Source organism: Pteropus medius, unplaced genomic scaffold (genome assembly GCF_902729225.1).
Source record: "Pteropus medius unplaced genomic scaffold, Ma_sr-lr_union100, whole genome shotgun sequence".
NCBI classification, from domain to species: Eukaryota; Metazoa; Chordata; class Mammalia; order Chiroptera; family Pteropodidae; genus Pteropus; species Pteropus medius.
In genome coordinates, this window is record NW_024346150.1 from 982,657 (window position 1) to 1,001,129 (window position 18,473).

Below are 18,473 nucleotides of genomic sequence, written 5' to 3' on the forward strand. Positions count from 1 at the left end.
AAAATCTGGCACATAATCTGTCCTGTCTCCTGTACTCCCGCTGTGGGCTCCTAAAGACCTGTGTCTCCACCTAGCCCAGCTCTGGGCACACAGCAAAGGGCTGGAAAAATAATTTCTTTGGGACAAGAATATGAGGGCAATGAGGAACGTGTTGGTAGGAGTGGGGGTAGGCAGTTAAGGAGAATGGGCTGGTCAGCATGGGTCTGTGGAGTGAGGGAATGGCGTGGTGAGCGGTAAGTGAAAAAGAAGTAGGAAACAGTGAGTCAGGGCAGTGTCGGGGAGAAGGTTAAGATTAGTGGAAGAGAGCAGGATAGAGTCAGAGGTCGGTGGGAACAAAGGCCAAGGGTCACAAGGAGAGAGAAGGTTAGAGGTTAACAGGGAAAGGAAGACGAAGAATCACTTGGAGAGGTATGATCAGTGGTCATTGGTGGTGAAGGTCAGAGTTCATCGAGAGAGGGCAAGTTGTTATCTGTATTACCTGCCTACGATGCTGCAGTTTCGGGGACATCTTCAAAGAAGCAGGAAACACCTCAACACTTGGAGCGTCTACAAAGCGCTCCCTCGCCTGAAGACAAGAAGCTTGTCCGTACCCTCGATCACGTACAGAAAATCCGGAATCCCTTTCACTTCAATTCCCAGTCGCTGGGTTTTTTGGGGACAGCAGTCGTTGTGGGTCCCCGCGCCTTTTCAGGATGGACACGGCTCCTCCTTGACGCGGTTACCCAGCAACCAACCTGCAGCCAAGGCGCAGGCGCCTCTGACGCCCCCGCCCGACTCAAGGTGGAGGAGGGTCTGGGCGTGCGAGGAACCTCGGGCTCCACTAAGCCCCGCCCCCTCAGGAATAGTGCCACTCGCGGCCCCGCGCGTTTGGAACTCCTGCATGTGGGAGGGGCTGGGGCGTCCAGGCACCGCCTCCTCATGAATAATGTAGATTCAGGCGGTGTCCCGGACCCGGAAGTGGAGTTGCCGAGTCACCGCAGTGGCTGAGCTGCTGACAGGAGGCGGCGGCGGAGGAGGAGGCGAGGCCAGACCTGCGGCTCTGTCCCGCCACAGCCGCGGGAGTGCTAGGCAAGCCCACAGAGCCACGCCGGCCTCAGCCCACCAGCGAACCTCCCGCCCCGCGCCCACCCGTCGATCTGCTCGGCCGCCTGCTCGCCTGACTCGTCTGGGGCGGCCTAGGCTGCACCACCCACCCGGCTCCTGGGGCCACCGCCCCGCGAGGTCCCGTCGGCGTCCATAGCCGCGCCCGGCCCTGGGCCCGCTCGCTCGCTGGCACCATGATGGAGGAGATCGACCGGTTCCAGGTGCCCACCGCGCACTCGGAGATGCAGCCGCTGGTGAGGGGGCGGGCGGTGGACAGGCCGGGGCAGGGAAGAGAGAATCAGGCCTTGGGGGCTGTGAGGAGGGGACACCTTTGGATGAAGCCAAGAAAACCTCGAAAACGCATCACCGGGGAGGGGGAAGCTGCAGGACAAGAAAACCGTGGGAGAATACGCGGGGTGACAGCAAAGGGGCCTGTAAGGATGGAGGGCACCGTCTGAGGAGGCAGGCCAAGGGAGCCACGGGGAGCGCCGTCGGATGGAACCGAACGGCGCACAATGGTGCACACCACTAACGGAGGCCCGTAGCTGGGAAAGGAAGGGAACTGCCATAGGACACCGCGGGCGTCAGGCCCAGTGGGCTTGCGTGAGAGATGCAGAGGCTTTTAGCCCTGGAGGCCTGTGATGCTCAAGGCGGGGGATGGGGCCGGAGAGCAGTAGGGCTATGAGGGACTGGGAATAGGCTTGTGGAGGAGGAGGGGCCTGCCCGCCAGTTTTCTGGATATGGATGGCGCAGGGACCCGTAGAGGTAGTGGGTGGGTGCAGGACCCGGGAATTCCGTTCTTCTCCTGAGAAGAACGCAGGTAGTCCAAGCTGGCGGTACGGGAGCCGGGGAGGAGAGAGCGCTGCGGTGAGATAGAGAGTCAGGGACGCTGATGAGAGAGCTACGGAACCGACGGGAGAGGGGGCGGGGCCGCGCTGGAGCAGCTTGTGCCCACCTTTTGGAAGAGCCCCCAGCATCCTAGGCCTACGTGCTTAGAGTCCTTGCTGGGCGCCGATCCTACCGCCTGTCCGCAGTCCCGGAGTCAGGGAAGAATGATGTCATCGCTGCCGGAGCGGAGGGGATGGAAGGGGGAGGGCGATGCGGGCCCAAGGAGGCCAGGCCTAGGGCAGATCATGCCCGCTCGCAGTTCCAAACCGCTCGGGGCGGGGGCGGGGGGCTACCTGACTGGCTTGTGCGCAGGGCTGCGGGACGGAAGACGCCGAGACCTAGCTAGCCTCTATAGGGAGAGGGAGGAGGAAGGGAGCGCCCCGGCTCTATTCGCTTGCTTTTCCTTTTCCTTTCCCCACTGGAGCCCTAGGGGGAGCTGGAAGGAGGCAGGGTCGTCCAGGAACCTAAAGATGTGGATGTCCTATTCTCAGAGCTCTGCTGGAGCCGAGTAGAACTCTTCAAGTCTTGAACATCTCGGGCTCTCTAAGCCTCCACCCTCTGTGTTAGGCGTGGAGGTGAGGAACAGGTTCTACACTTGGGCCCCCACATCGCTAGCTGACAGATGTGCTTTGTGGCCTCCTAAGCAAGTAACCTGCCCATTATAGCAGCCAAGACAGACCTTGACAGGATGCATGACCAACTCTAAGCCACACCTTTTGGGGGATGGTTGAGAGAATCATTAGAGGCCACCTAGCAGGAGAGAAAAGGCTTTCTTCCCCCTTTTGTGACTGCTTAGACAGTTCTAGAAACAAAAACTGAGAAGCTTTACAGTAGTGTACAGTATTAAACTGGGGAGAGAGATGCTTGCCTGATGCCATCACTGGATTATTTGGGGAACCAGAAAATCTTGGTGCGAAGTCTGTCCCATAAACTCGAAGAAGAGCTTTGGGCTGAGTTAAGAGGATTTTCCTTTCTGGATTATCTTTCCAGCCAACCCGGCTTGTCAAATTAGATCGTTGGTCCAATTCTAAGCATCTAATCAAGAACCAAATGGGAGGATGAATGAGGAGGAGGAGGAGGAGGTCCAAGTGAGTCAGGAGAAGAAAGCAATGAGTTAGCTCTTGCTTCCCATCTGGGGTTCCTAAAAAAGGAGTCAATAGCTATCCAGGGAAAGAGGAAAAGGAATGGAGTCACCAGGCTCTCTCAGTTGTCCTTTGTGCCTCAGTCATTGCCTGAAGTAATCAATGATGGTTTGATTGAGTAGAAACACATTGGTTCTGTAAGGTGTTAGTCCTTCTGATCTGTATGGCTCTGAAGTAGAAGTTCAAGGAGACGTTTATCAGAAAAGCTGTGATTGCCTTCAGACTCTTTTCTTGAAGGCTAAAGGAGCCCTTCTCTGCTAGAGGCTGCTTTGTTGAGGTTGAACGAAAGCCTTATGGCTGTAGCAATACAGTCATCTCTCATTTCAGGGTCATAGACATTGCCTTGCAGATCTCTGCATCTTAACCCTTGTTCCCAGGTTGAAGTCTAGATGATCCCCTTAAATGCTCCTTAAATGTTCTGTATTATTGAGACCAGCAAAATCTTATGTGGAGTTTTCCCCAAGAGCCTTTATTTCAGGGCATAAAGAATCAAGATGGTATACTGAAGAAGAGAAATGCAAATTGGCTCTTTAAGGATATTTTGGGTAGACCTTAAAAAATAGGATCCAAGGCTTGGACTCAGCTGTGACCTATTCCATTTCTCTCTCTCTCTCTTTCTTTTCTTCTCTTCTCTTCTCTTCCCTTTCTTTCCTTCCTTCCTTCAACTATTCCTTCCTTCTTCCTTCCTTCCTTCCTTCCTTCCTTCCTTTCTTTCTTTTTATTTTTTAGGCGAGTCAACCCTTGGTTGACCTCACAGATTGCAAGGACCTTGTCAGCTTACAATCCCTTATTTTTCATTTTGTATGCCTACAGTACCTAGTCTTCCTAGGTGGTCTCCCATCCAAGTACTAACCAGATCCGACCCTGCTTAGCTTCCGAGATCAGACAGGATTGGGCTTGTTCAGGGTGGCATGGCCGTAGACCCTATTCCATTTCTTGCCATTATTTATTGAGACCTCTAGGAAGTCCCTCTTCTTCTCTGGACTTGGTTTTCCCATTTATGAAATGAAGACAAATTATCTCTTTAAAGTTTAAACAATAGCTCCTCACTCTCTCTTCCAAAGAATATCATAGGGACCTGATATCACTGATTCAGCAAATTCATTCACTAAATATTTATTGAATATATACTCTGTTCCAGATACTACACTAGGTATTGGGGACACAGTTGTTAGCAACATAGTCAAAGATATGGCCTTGCCTTCCTGAAACTCAGAGTGTATTGTTCTTGCTCACTCCCCCACTGCGAGCCCCTCTGAGTGCAGAGTGGGGGCTGTCTCCTTAAACCCTAAAGGAAACAAGGCAATGCTGGTGTAAGCATCATTGCCTCTTTTTGGACTAAGCTGTACTACACATGTCTGTCACATGGGCTCCATCATCAAATAACCCTCCCCTACTTATAGTGGTGGGAAAAATCCAAAGGCCATGCCTTATTTGGAAAGATGAGCTCTAGAGGGAAAGCATCTTTATTTTTTTATTGCTTACTTAAGAGAAAAACTCAAGCTTAAAAAAGAGGCCTAGAGAAGTGGCAGAAGCTGGAAGAGAAGGCACAGCCAGCAGATCTGTGTGTTTCTAACGTGCTAATTTAAGCATTAGTTCTCAGCTTAGTGGGAGGAAGAGGAAGAAATCCCTGCCCTGTTGTTGCTGCTGCCGTTGCAGTTGCATAGAGCCTTCGGTCTAGGGTGGGAGTTGACTGGAGGGCGTGGCCTCCCTTTTTTCCCCATCACACCAATTATTTAATTGGCCTGGTTGCATCTCAGCAGCTGAACCAGGCCTGGGCCTCTCCCTGAGAGTTCCCCAGGGTCTTTTTCTTTATGAAAGGAATGAGAGCTCTTCTTGGAGACCTATCTCTGGGGTCCACTCCTGCTGTATCTATCTCCTAGATAATTCTAGTGTTTCTGAGCACAGCTTTTCCAAAGAAACTGCCAGGGATAGATACACCTTGTATGTCAGTTCTGTATCCAAGCCATATACCTCACTATAATCTAAGGAAGCACCCAGATGTCCAAGGCTCTCTGTTGAATAACTGCGTTGAATTTTGGGTATTGTTTGTGTGAGCAGCAAGGGTAAACTCTCTGGCCCTATTGTCTGCTGGGCTGGTTGGTGCAGCCTCACAGTCTATACCTTCTCTTTGGCTGCAACTGGAGAGGAAGAGATTTGTTGCAAAACAAACAAACAAACAAATGGAGCTTTTAAGCACTTAATTGTGTCAGGCAAAACTCTGCCTCCTGTGCTTTCAGAGACCAAAGAGACCAAAAAATGGCATATGACACCAAACAGGGTCTCTGTACATGTGAGAGAAATGCTAGTTTGGCCTCCCTGAAACCCAGGTTATCTGTTAACTCATTTGTTTAGTTCATGAGCATATGCTCAGTTCCAGGTACTGACAGAGACAAGTGAGAACTCTCCAGTGAATGGCCAGGAGATGGATGGGCTCAAAGGCTACAGGAAGGTCGTAGATAGATACATGTCAGGAAAGAGTGGAGATCAATGGTGGGTGCACCTGAGAAAGGGTAACGCTTCCCTTGGGAGAGGATGAGAAATGCTGAGGTTCTGACCTTTAGACCATGTGAACTTGACTATCAGACTCTTCCTGTGTCCTGACACTCAGGGCATTAATTCAGTGAGTGGGCCACAGCAGCTGCTGAAAGTGGCAAAGAAAATACTGTGAAGATAGCAAGAAGCCACTATGGAAAATTGACCTCCATGCATTCTGTAGTCTGGGAGCCTTAAGTTGCCTTCTTGTAGTCAGATGACTTTTCAATTTAAGGGTGGATTCTCCTTAGTGGGTCCATGTGGCCTATGACCTAGTAGCATTTCTCAGGTTGTGAGAAGAGGCTTCTCTCTTTTCCTATATTGGAAAGGCCCTAGTTCCTCCCTTACTACTCATCTCCTCATTCAACAAACACTAAGAACCTACTTTTGCTAGATATTGTACTAGGCTCCATAACACAGAATCTTGCACCAGGGATATGTACAGTCAAGATGGATTGAAATGCTGCAGGGTAATGAGCACTGAAAAAAGGAAGAACCAAGTTCAGCAGTGCCAAAGGAAAACACAAAGGGCTCTCATCAAGTGGTCAGGGAAGCCTTCACAGAGAAGTCATTCCTGAACTGGCTCTTAGAAGAGAGCTGGAAGCTTGGCAGACCGATAAGACGAGCAAGGGCAAGAGTTCCAGGCAAAGCGCATAGAAGAAGAAACAAAAGGATGCATTTGAATGAACAAAGGATTTTAATTAAGGAAATAACATGATCAAATTAGAGTTTAGGACTATCACTCCAGTAGTGGATGAGAGATTAAAGAAGGTAAGATTGAAAGTTGGAAAACTAAAGTGGAGGTGGGTGCAATAATAATTCCGGCAAGATAATGAAGGCCTACATTAAAGCTAAAAGAGAGGAGGGGACATATATACAGATACTAAGAAAGTGGAATAGGCAGGATGTGGTACCTGTTTGGAGGTGGAGTGGAGAAGTAGGGAGTCGAGGATAACCCCCAGATTTTTTGGCAAGAGGCACCAGCACCACCCCAGAATATTCAGGAGCCTGTGTATCTCTTGGCTTCAGGGACTGCTTATATGGGAGAATGCTGCCGTTTTCCTTTGCTCTGCTGTTGAAGCTGCATTCTTGGAGTTATGGAGGACTCAGAGTCCTAGAAAACAAAAGAGTAGGATGACACTGTCCCCATAGCCTCAAAAAGGATACTGAGAAATGCCTGCCAATGAATACTTTCCCCCTGCAACCTGCTTTGATGAATGCAAGCAAATTGGTGGCAGTAAGGAGCCACTGCGTTTTTTTGTTTTGTTTTGTTTTGTTTTTCTGGCAGCACTTTGATGAAGAAAAATAAAATCGTTGGCTGAGAGAGTGTATTATGTGGCAGTTTCTGGCCTGGCCTTTAAGCATCGTTCTGGTCAAACCTATGGTTTTCTGACTGATGGGCTGAGCTGGACCCTTTAACTGATTTCTTCTAGAATGGTTGTGTGAGTTAGTGCTTCACCTGCAAGAGTCAGAATGGAAAAGGACACATATCTCCTTTCTCTGAGACCAGCCTGGAAAACTGCACTTGGGGTAGAAGCAGCACCCAGGCTGCTATCTTCCAAGCAAGGTGTGCCAAGGGAGCAGGATTCTGGGGTGAGATTGCTCAGAGGTAACTTGGCTTACTAAAAGCCCCAAGTGTAGCCTCTGTAGGCAGGTGCTTCCATGGTAGCTGGTAGGCAGGCTGAGTCATTTCCAGCCCGCAGCTGCCTGCTGCCCTTGATTGACTATAGACCAGAGTAAACAGAAATGGAAATCAGAGCCTTCTTTACTGGAACCTGATTAGCTTCAGGGACCCACACCCCTCCTTGAAAGGGCAGATAGAGCCTTGTGTCTGGAAAGGAGTCAGGGGAGACAGCTTCTTGGGCTTAGCTGCTTCATGGCTTCCAGCAGACCCTGAGAAAACTGGTGCAGAGAGCCCCACTGGGGGTGGGAAGGGGAGAATGAGGCTAAGGGCAGATACCCAGAGGTGTCGGTTGAAGGAAGCAAGAGGCTGGCTCAGCAGGCTGTCAAGTCATTGTTTCCTAAGGAGACTCTGATGGGAATCTGGCCATCTGGGTGAGAGAAAGGAAGGAAGGAAGCAGGCGGAGCTGGAACCAGCTATGGATCTGACTCTGCTCTGGAGTTCAGAAGTTGGCTCATGACTCAAAGGCCTCACTGTGAGGCAGCCTAGTGAACTCCTGGGCTTTAGGGAGGGGCTATGGTGTGGCGAAGTCATCTAGGGAGGATGCCCAGAGGGTTTGGCCTAGGGCTAGGATAGATGGGAGCCTGTAGGAATTCTCCCTAGACTTTACATTCTTAGGAACCAGTTCAAGCAAATATGTACTTGCATTTGTTGTAGTTATTCAGAGATGTCAAATTGAAGATGAGATGGTTGTGCTTCTTGAGGGTCAATTTTAAGTTTTTATGATGATGATGATAATGATGTATGAGAGTGTGTGCACAAGTAAGAGGAGGAATAATGGCCATAAAGGGTATTTTCTGAATTACCATTCAGAAGTATAAGTATGACAAGAAGCCACACCCAGGCAGAAGTGAGTCCAGCTACTGTGGTTCCTGGCCTGGTTTTGCCCGTTTTCATCACCAGACTCTTTGTTGTCATAATCAGAGCCCACCTGATCTATCTATTTACAATAATACCTGAAGGGGTACTTTAACTAAGATTTATTGAATTTACTGCACCCTAACTGTGGAGTGGGAACCATATATATTTTACTATGTAGTTAACTTAAACATAATTATGTACAAGCTATAAATGATTTATAGTTCCCATATTAATTTCCAATTTTATCCTTGTAAAGGAATTGGTAAAAGCCTCAGCCAAGCATGGCTTAGACTAGCATTTCCTATAGTATATTCTTAAGAATATTGGTCCTTTGAGATACTTTATGAAGGAAAAAAAGGATCTATAGACAAATTTCTTTGGGAAACACTACACACTATCCCATCACAATGTTAACTAGCATTTTAAAAGCTCTGAGAAGTTCTGCAGTAAAGAATCCTTTCCAGCTTTGTTTAACCCTATGTTCCTCAAGATTATGTAACTATGGAAACTTTGTTCATGTTACATCTATTAACACCTTACAAAACAAATGTGTTTCATGAAATACTCATTGGGAAACTCTGGCTTAGAAATTAGTGTCTCTTCTGATCCAGTCTAGATTTATATCCTTCCCAGTTATTTTGAGTCTCTTTTATAACCCACATCATTTTGCCCCATGCTAGTCTCTAACTGGATGTTGCTGCTTTGTGTCAGCGTTTGAACTTATTGCCATCAGTAGAAAGTTCTCAGTGAACTTTGGTCAGGTGCAGAAGCAAATACTAAGTGCCTAGTTTTTCTCAAGATATTGCTAAAGAGGGGTTTCTTTCTCTTCAAGTCCCTCTAATAAATGATGATTTAGTGAAACCAGCATTTTCACCATTAACTTTCTTAGACAACCTTATTGAGATCTTATTCATATACTATATACTTTACCCATTTAGTACTTTACTTTTAATCTTGGTGTGGCTGCTGTATGCCTCAGTTGTTTCTTCTTTTTACCTGTGAGCTGTGCTCTGCCCTTTTGCATTCTGCTAAGCAGGAAAGAATATAAAGATTATGATCAAAATCTCTCATCCCGAAGAATCCCATCTCAATTGAAATTTAAGCTGAAAAACTGATTCCTTAATTCGGGTGTCTCAATATTTCCTTGGCAGTACCATTAAATGACCCCACTGGTCACAGCAGCTCGAGAGGCAGTTCTATACAATCATTTTACATATATGTAATGTAGCCTACTCCATGCGCTACATAAAGTATGGATGATAAGCAGATTTCATCCGTAAGCCCATTGATCAGTAATGGCTGCCTAGAGCATATGTTAAGGTCCTAGTTCAGTGAGAAAGAGTGACATGGTTAGTTCTCCATGTCTGCCATGGTCTTCGGCAGGGGAAATGTCAGTTCTAGTACTCTGTTTGACATCCTGGCAGCTCTGAATCATTATAGTTATACTAGGCAAAGAACACAGGAAAAGAAGACTCTTGTTAGCTAGCTCAGCAATCTGCTTCGCTGAGGGGCTGGAGTCTTGTGATATGGCTCTTTAAGAAATGAATGGAGAAAACTATTCTTTTCTACCCAGATCTTCAGCATGGGTTTTTGAAGTATTGACATGATAAAAAGTTAATAGTCCTTTGGAAATAGATAGGCCAGGTGAGAGAGAGTAACATTGAACAGATACAAGGGGAAAATAGGCATATTCAGGAAGAGATCTCATAAATATCACATAAGTGGTTGGCCAAACTTAAGAAGAAACTATAGCCCTGACCAAAGGAGCAAGGAGAAGGAGTAGGCTATGAGAGGAGACCCTTAAGCCAGCAGTTCCTGAGAGGAAAGGCCGGACTGTGGGCTAAACAGCCTTAGCACTATTTTTTTCCCCAGGCTAAACAGGTCCTGTTTTTCTTCTACCATTTTCCTGGAAACTGGTTTCCAAATCCCCTGGCTGTTTTAGCAGATACTTTTGAGTTTCTCATCCCTGGAATTAGACACAGACCACTCCATGTGATCTGAGCAGCACAGATTACTGTGGGGCTGCCACTCTCCCCGATATTGATATTGTACTTCTATTATTGTCAGTTGAGGTTTCACGATCATATTTAATAGCTGTATCTATTGTTATATTGAATTCAGGACACATCTGAAATAGGGTAGCCCTTTGCCCTAGCAGAGTAAAATCAAGGCAAGAGTCTGGAAGGACATCTTGGGCTAGGCTGGCTGCAAATAAAGTAAGGGTCCACTGGGGCTAGTGAAGTGGTGATCTCATACTTATTAGAAACTATACCACATGTGTGTAATGTGACTCGTGTTCTCAGACAGGTAGCTGGCTAAATTCAGCAAAGTGGAATTTAAATAAGAATCTAGGTGAGGCTATGTGATTGGGTAGGCTAGGGTGAATCTTCAAATAGAGCTATCATTTATATGGACAGCAAACTTAATGTAAGTGTACTATATGACATAGCCACCAAAAAAAGCTAATGTGCTGTTGGGTTGCATTAATAGAAGCATGAAGTTTAGGTCCTAGGAGGTGATAGTCCTACTGTGTACTGGTCAGTGCTATCTGAAGCCCTCATTCTATGCTGATGCCATCATTCAAGAGAGGAAGTGACTGGAATGATGAAAGAAATCAAAGCCATATCATGTGAGAACAGTTGGAAAAACTGAGGCTGTTCAGCCTACTATAAAACAGTCTCAGGGAAGGCATTTTAAGGTTTTCAAGTGCCTGAAGGACTGGAATTAACAAAAGAAAGATGGTTAGATTTTGTATGACCTATGGTTTCACAGGGAAGAACCAGAGCCATTGGGTAGGAGTGTGAACATGCTTTCACCTCTGACTCCATTGCCTCTCATTCCCGGTGGTAGTTCTTAAACTGAGCCAGAGGCCAGGGCACCTGGCAGACATGTTACTCTTTGCAAAATGCCACATTCTTTCTAAAGTTGGAGCTAGTAACAACATTCTAGCAGTAAACATGGCTTATTATATGTATGCAATATAAACATGCCCCCAAAATCCTCTGCGAAACTTAGTATAAGCAGCACTTTTCTAGTTTTCCGTTAATATGCTTGCTAATCTTCCCTATCTTTCAAGACCTCTCACAAAATTCCAGCTTCTTCATACATTCTTTTCCTTCTTTCAATAAAGTGTGAACCCTCCATTCTACCTGTCCTATGGCCCTAATACATTGTCTTTGTGCAAAGTTTATCGATGCAATTGTCTTATACTTACCTTAAATTCCTTTTTAAGGTAGATGAAAAAATGTTTCCAAAGTACCTGAACCACACTGTGAAGAAGATTAGGAAAATCATTTTTGCCTGTTTTATAGATATGCAAGCAGAATCCCAGAAAGGTAAATAGGCTTGCCATTACTTAGCTGGAGGTTAGTATGGCTTAGACTAGAACCCAAGCATCCTGACTCCCAGGCCTATAATATTTCCTTCAATTTGGGACCTAATTAAGTTCTTCTGCATCAATGTAAACTTCTCCACTGGCTTTTGAGGCATCTACACTATGCTTTTGTCCTGCCTAACTGGCCATACTTTCTACTATTAATGTCAACTTTCTTTCTAGTAGGTCCAGCCAGGCCCTTCACCTTCTCTCATCTATTGACATCTTGAGGTCTCCTTTCCTCTTAAGAATTCTTTCCCCTCTCCTTCTCTGCCCGTTCCACTTCTACTCACTCTTTGGGGGTGCATATAAATTCCTCTTCTCCAGGAAGCCTTCCTTTCCCAAAGCGGGAATAATGAGGCAGGGAGCTGGTGGCAGCTAGTGGTTGGGGAGGAGCGGGGGAAATTACGTGGAGTCATGGAGAGAAACCAAGTCGGGAGCAGGGCGGTATTCAAGGTAGCAAACATTGGCAATACAGGGAACCAATTAGGAACCAAGGTTTGGCCATCTATCAGTCTCCCAATCAACTTCCTGATGGAACCTCATGTTTCAGATCCTTTATTTGCGAGGTGCTGAACTACAGCAGTGAGTCAGTTTCTAGGAACTCACATGAGAGGGCTTGGTTTGAGTATCTTTGAGAGGGTGTGGAGATCAGGGTGAACTAGTGAGGGACATGGGCCTCAGGGCAGGAGCTGCGTACAGTGGTGGTAGAAAGTTGGCTGAGTACATTCCATCTCTACCACTTAGTTATGACCTTTGGTCAGGCTCCTAACCTCTTTCAGACTATTTATAAAATAAATAAGATCATGTATGTGAAAAAGGAACTACAAATTACCGTATCATTTGTGATCTAGGCATTGATGGTGATTAAAGGGTTGGTGGTTTCCATTTTTTGTCAGTGCTTCCCATGGGAGCTTTTATAAGGAGATGGTGAGAAGATGGTTTATTCTTCTCATCACCAAATGAGAAGAGTCCTTGAGCTACTTGACAAGACCATGATGAAGCTAGGCTAGAGATGGAAGTGCTCTGTGCTCCCATTGATTCCCAGAGGGGGTTCCATTGAGTGAGCCTGGACTGGAGAAGGCCCTGTTTCTGCTCCTCCCTGCCTTGGCTGTTGCAGAGCCCTGTTGGTAGAATGGAGCCTTCCTGGAGCACCTCACTACTGATGTTAGTGGAGGGTGTCCCTCTGTATCGGCTCTCAAAGGCCAGCTCTTAGGGCTCAAAAAACATTTGAAAAAGATGCTACTTTTGCTACTACTCTTCCCACAGGACAATAGGCTAAAGAAGGAGGCAGTTTCCAGTCTGCAGACCTTCTTCAAATTTTTAAAACATTTTGTCGTGGAAAATTTCAAACGTATACAAAGTAGAGAAAAGGTGAAATGAACCCCCTAGTACTCATCACTTAAACAATTATAACCCAGGACAAATCTTGTTTTACTTATACCCTATTCACTGGATTACTCTGAATAATTATTTCATCTGTAGTCATCTGTCTCCTGTATTTCTGCAAATTGGTGATTAGATCTCATGGTTTGATCAAATTCATATTCAACTTTTTTTGTGAAGAATACTTCTGAGTGTGTGCCATGTATTCCCTATTGCATCACATCAGGAGGCACAGGACATATGGTTGTCCTATTTTTTGTGATGTTCAGATTGATTAGTGGTGTAGTTAGCTTGATCTCTCCATCACAGAGTTTCCCCTTCAGCCTTTCACCTAATATTTTTAGCAGCCATTAATGGTAATTGCCTCAGTTCATTATTTCATCAGGAGTTTCCTTCACATCTGGACAACAAAGAACCCCTGTCAATTCTCTGCCTCATTCTCTGCAGGTATCATAGATATCTCTAGCCCTATCCCCTTTAGATCTACTTTTTCTACCACTGCCCTTATCCTATACCATCATTTCCTTTCTTATCAACCACTTTGGCCCTAGGAAGTCTTCAGACCACACATACCAACCCTGCTTCACGACAGACCTGTGTTTCTGAGGGAAAGATCCTTACTTGGAGCCTGTTCTCACTGAGACAGCACTGTCTCTCCTCATGAAGCTCCTAGGTCTGCTCTCTGTGAATCTTGCTAGGGCCACACTTGACCTTTTCTGGGGAAGCTCTAGTCTTTTCCTCCTGTGGGAGAGAATTCAGCAGAAGCTGGGTTTATTTTACCTTCCCAGGGATTTCTGAGTAACATCTTTCTATACTGGAGGGGGTCTTTCTCACTTGTTACCTGAGTTTCATACCCCAGCCTGGGCCCTGGCAGTTAGCCAAGCCTGGTTTCCTGTTTAGCTGGGCTGTGGGCTGGAAGAGGTTGGAGGAGGAATGGGATGGGCAGCTCTACTCTAACACTCTTAGGCCCTTTCTCTTTGCAGCCGAGTTAAAAAACCTATGAGAGCTAGAACACAGCTAGCACTTTCTAGTACTTTAGCATTCCTCTGTTGCCCAGGATCTCCACTCCTAGTTTCTCTCTTCATAGCAGAGAGACTATACTATAGAAACTATGAGCTACTGTGTGTGTATGCTCCAAGCAAACAGTGCGTGCACTGTGGTCACTGTGAGCCAGCTAGCCAGGAAGGCACACAGAGGTTGAGAGCTGCTTCTTGCAAACTTGAACCCACCCCTGGGCTCTGCCCCTGCCCACAAGAGTGCTGTACCTCTACCACCCCAACCTAATAGCTGTTAGTCTCTTAGTCATTATGTCCAATTTAATGGAGCATCTGATGGAGCAGGAAGTCTGAGAGGTAGAGGCTGACTAGGGACTGTTGCAGCAGCCAAAAAACATTAAGAGTTTTATAATGACAGCCAATCACCCTGTACAAGGTTTCTAATCAGAGTCTCACAGCCCTGGATACCCCACTCAAATTCCTCCTTGTTTCTAGTTCTTCCCTGGGCAATGAGTGTCCAGAGGGACTCATTCTGTTTTGGGAAGAGACCTGGTATAGGTTATTTCTTTGCTCCCTTCTCCTGGTTGACCAGTAGGAATTGTGTGAAGCCCTCTCTCTCATTCCCAGGAAAGGAGATATCACAGGAAAGTATTACCAGGTAGCAGGAATGCCCAGTATAATCCCTTATGTTTCAACGGATTCCCCCTTGCTCTTACTATAAAGACTCAAATCCTTAACATGGCCTGCAAGGCCTTATGTGGTCCGGCTCCTGCCTTCCTCTCCTTCCTGTTCATCCTATACCACATTAACCCCCATCACTGCATCCAACCTTACTGACTTTTCCTCTATTTCTCTGATGTTTCAGACTCCCTTCTGCTTTAGGGGCTTTGCACGTGTTCCTTCTGCCTGAAATGGTTTCTCTTCATCTTCTACCTTTTTACAGTTGACTCTTACTCATCCTTTGTATCTTAATTTAGCTATAATTTCATCACAGAAGGCTTTCCTTAAACTCTAGACTTGGTTGGTGGCCTTCTTATTACACTTTTTACATTTATAATTTTATATATGTTTTTATGATTATTCTATTCACATGGGTTCTTCTGAAAGCCAAATCTCATGAAGTCAGAGACCATATTTATTTTTATTTCCCATTATGTCTCCATTGCCTGGTAAGGTACCTTGTACATAGTAAATATTCACTAGATAACTGTTGAATAAATGAATGAAATGAATAAATTCAGTCTTTTTATCTCCTTTACTTGGTAACCTCAGGTCATAGCTATCATATTCAACTATATACCCTGCAGATATGTGTCCTGTTTATGAGTACTTACTGTGTGTCTGCCACTGGACACACATATGAAGAAGCTATACCCTTAATCTACAGAGAAAGCAAGTGAGATCCAAGGTCACACAGCAAATAATAAGTGGCAAAGCCCAGTTTCAAAGCCCAGATGTGGAGTCAAAGCCCATGCTCTTAATCATAACACTACACTGCCCCCTCTTGGCAGTTTGGAGAGTTGTCCCTGAGAGCCTTCTGTCACTGAGTCCTGGTTAATTTCAACCATAAATGAGTTCTTTTTTGGAAGTTAAATCAAGAAGCCATGATCGAGTTCCAGCCCTCCTGCGTTGGGGCGGGCCTGTGGAAGGACATAGGGAAGAGAATTCAATCAGGACTCCCCATTGTCCCAGGGTACATGTGTCTCATAGTCTGTCTCCCATCTGTTTTTCATGGACCCTTTGTAGCCTTCAGGGCTTAATAAAATGTGCTGTTTTAAAGACCAGAAGGACCAGCTGTTGAAATGGCCTGATCAGCAGTGTCCTGGGGAGTAAAAATGTCCTGATTCAGATACTAGGAAAGATTACTGAGAGGAGGAGAATTTGTCTCTTTGTGATTTAGTCACTAAAGATAGGACTCTGGAAATTGGCTTTGAGGCTTTCCTGGGAAACTCAGACTCAGTAAGAAGGCAATATCTCTTGCTGTTGATTAGAAAAGCTCAAGTTAGTATCCCAGGCTCCTTTTGGGGGCTAGAGAAATTGGGATTGATGAATACTTTAGACTAGATGGAAACAAAGTAAATGAGGCGAGAGCAACATAAAACAAAAACAGATAGCATTTGCTATATGTGTCAGGCGTACTGCAAAGCATTTTGCATACATTATTTTATTTAATTCTAACACTGGCCCTGCAAAGCAGTTAATGTTACACTCATGTAAAGGCAAGGGACATTAAGAAAGGTAACTTGCCAAAGGTCAAACAACCAGCTGGCCTTAGAACTCATCCAGGTCTTTGTGACTTCAAAACCAAGTACCCACCACACCCCACTGGTGAGAATATATATTTTCATAGCCTTTCTGGAAAGAAAACTGGCAACATAATGTGTGCATGCCCATTGATCTCCTCAGCAATTCCACTTCTAGGAATTTATTAAACTAAAGAAATAGACAAATGTATACAGAATTTTTTTTGCAAGCTATTATAATAGTTGTAAATAAATACGACACAACATTACAATAGTTATAATAGCTGCCCTTCAACATTATAATAGTGAATGGGAAAAAAGCAAACAACATAAATCTCCATCAATGGGGACCGATTAAATAAATCATGGTACATCCATCCCACAACATATATAGGAAGCTTTTTAAAAGGAGGTGAGATCTAATACGGATTGACATGAAAAGATGTTCAGGATATAGCTTCATTGTACTAAAATGCATGTAACATAAAAGTTGCCATTTTCACATATATTTAGAATATGTATGATCTGATTCAGTATGTTTCAATTTATATATACAATTATACATTTCAATAGTCTGAGAATATATAATTAACTAATAATTATTCTGACTTACAGGAGAACTTTCATGACCTTTTATGTATTTGAATTTGTTCACCTCTGTGTGTTTGAATTTGTTATGACAAACCAATATTACTTTTCTTCTAATTATATATTTTTCCATTTTAGGAAACAAATTATCTAAAATTGTTCTCTTTCTACTGTATCATATCATACCTATTCAGGAGACACAGATTTGCCTTATAATTCCCATCTTTTTCAATCAGGAGACGATAGTGAGATGAATTGGCTATAAATGCTATCAGATACCTTTATGCCACTTGTCTGGCCAATCTCATTCCTGCCTGGCACCACCAGCTTTGACTGGCCACATTTGACTCAATTCTGTTCACTTCCTTCCCAAGTTCTGTAGAATCATGTAGCTTTTGGGAGGCAGGACATTTCTTTGGAAATAGAAAGCCATCCACATTGATCAGATACATTCCTGTCTCTTATTTCCTGTTTAGAGATCTCTTGCAGTCTCACCTTCACCATAAAAGAGAAGCAAAGGGACAAAATTATTCTCATATTCCCCACAGTCACTGATGTGTCAACATTCTGAGTGGTTCTTTTTGGCTTCTGGCCTCCCTCCCATGAGTGTTGCTGCTCACTGTATTGTGGTTTTCGGTGCGGCTTTTTTATGTGGTGAAATAGGAAAGGAGTCAGGAAATTTGGGACCAAGTCCTGGCTAGGTGACTTCAGGGGAGCTGCTCAGCTTTACAGAGTGTCAACTTTTCTCTGTAAAATTGAGATAAATAATGGATGCTGGATTTTTAGGACAATGAAAATACTCTGTATGATACCCTTAGAATGTACAACACCAAGAATGAACCATAATGTAAACTATGGACTTTAGGTAATTATGATTTGTTACTAGGTTCATCAGTTGTAGCAAATATACCACAATGGTGGGAGAGTTGATAATGGGTGAAGCTGGCTATGCATATGTGGGTGCAGGAAGTATTATGGGAAATCTCTGTACCTTTCCCTCAATTTTGCTGTGAACCTAAAACTGCTCTTTAAGAAAGTCTTAATGAAAAATTAGATGTTGTTTCTCTCTTATAATTGTCAGAAATTAAATAAGTTAATTAAAATAGATCATGATTAACTTCTCAGGGGGATAAAGGGGAAAGAGGTGGGTCAAAACGACCTTCTAGGCAGGTCAGAAAAGGAGACAGGAGCCAACTGGAAAGGGCCCCTAGTGGCCAAAGCTGGAACAATTTGAACAACAAAATACATAACGATAGCATTGAATTAGAAAATAAATATACATTAATCCATACTGATATACATAAATGATCGAATAAATAAACTGAGAGAGGGACAAATTCTTCTCTTGAATTATATTTTTATGTATTAAAAATTAAATTTTATTTAAAAGTTTATAGAAAGAATGAGGAAAAATTTTTAAATATCTGTAAAACATTATAGTAATAATTGCTGCTGGCAAGATCCACTGATTGCTAAAACTAGTGAGTAAAACTTTAAAGAAAAAGAAGATATTTGCATAGCCTACAAGAATCTCAACCAAAATATATATTAATTACTGTGGTAGTTTTAACATGTCCACAAATTCTTTGATACTCTTCCCTCTATGAAGTGAAATTTAATTCTCATTCCCATGATTGTGGCCTAGACTTAGTGACTTGCTTCTGACTAATAGAATATGATCAGAACAAGAAAAAAAAA

General features: G+C 44.5%; 2 protein-coding genes and 1 pseudogene across 8 annotated transcripts in view; 1 reads left to right on the forward strand and 2 right to left on the reverse strand.

Moving 5' to 3' along the window:
• Window positions 1–793, reverse strand: part of DNAI1 (dynein axonemal intermediate chain 1) — a 58,666-nt gene extending 57,873 nt beyond the window's left edge. Inside the window, exon 1 of the mRNA XM_039875687.1 lies at window positions 479–793. Coding sequence (XP_039731621.1) covers window positions 479–508 — 30 coding nt within the window. The 5' untranslated portion in view covers window positions 509–793. The remainder of the gene's footprint in view (window positions 1–478) is intronic.
• A 180-nt stretch (window positions 794–973) lies between these two features.
• Window positions 974–18,473, forward strand: part of FAM219A (family with sequence similarity 219 member A) — a 44,814-nt gene continuing 27,314 nt past the window's right edge. Inside the window, exon 1 of one of the 7 annotated variants that reach the window (XM_039875532.1) lies at window positions 974–1,304. In XM_039875532.1, coding sequence (XP_039731466.1) covers window positions 1,278–1,304 — 27 coding nt within the window. In that variant the 5' untranslated portion in view covers window positions 974–1,277. Of the gene's footprint in view, window positions 1,338–18,473 lie in introns of all 7 variants that reach the window. The other 6 variants (XM_039875529.1, XM_039875535.1, XM_039875530.1 and 3 more) reach the window with 6 other exon arrangements.
• On the reverse strand, window positions 3,918–4,036 carry LOC120613036 (uncharacterized; annotated as a pseudogene).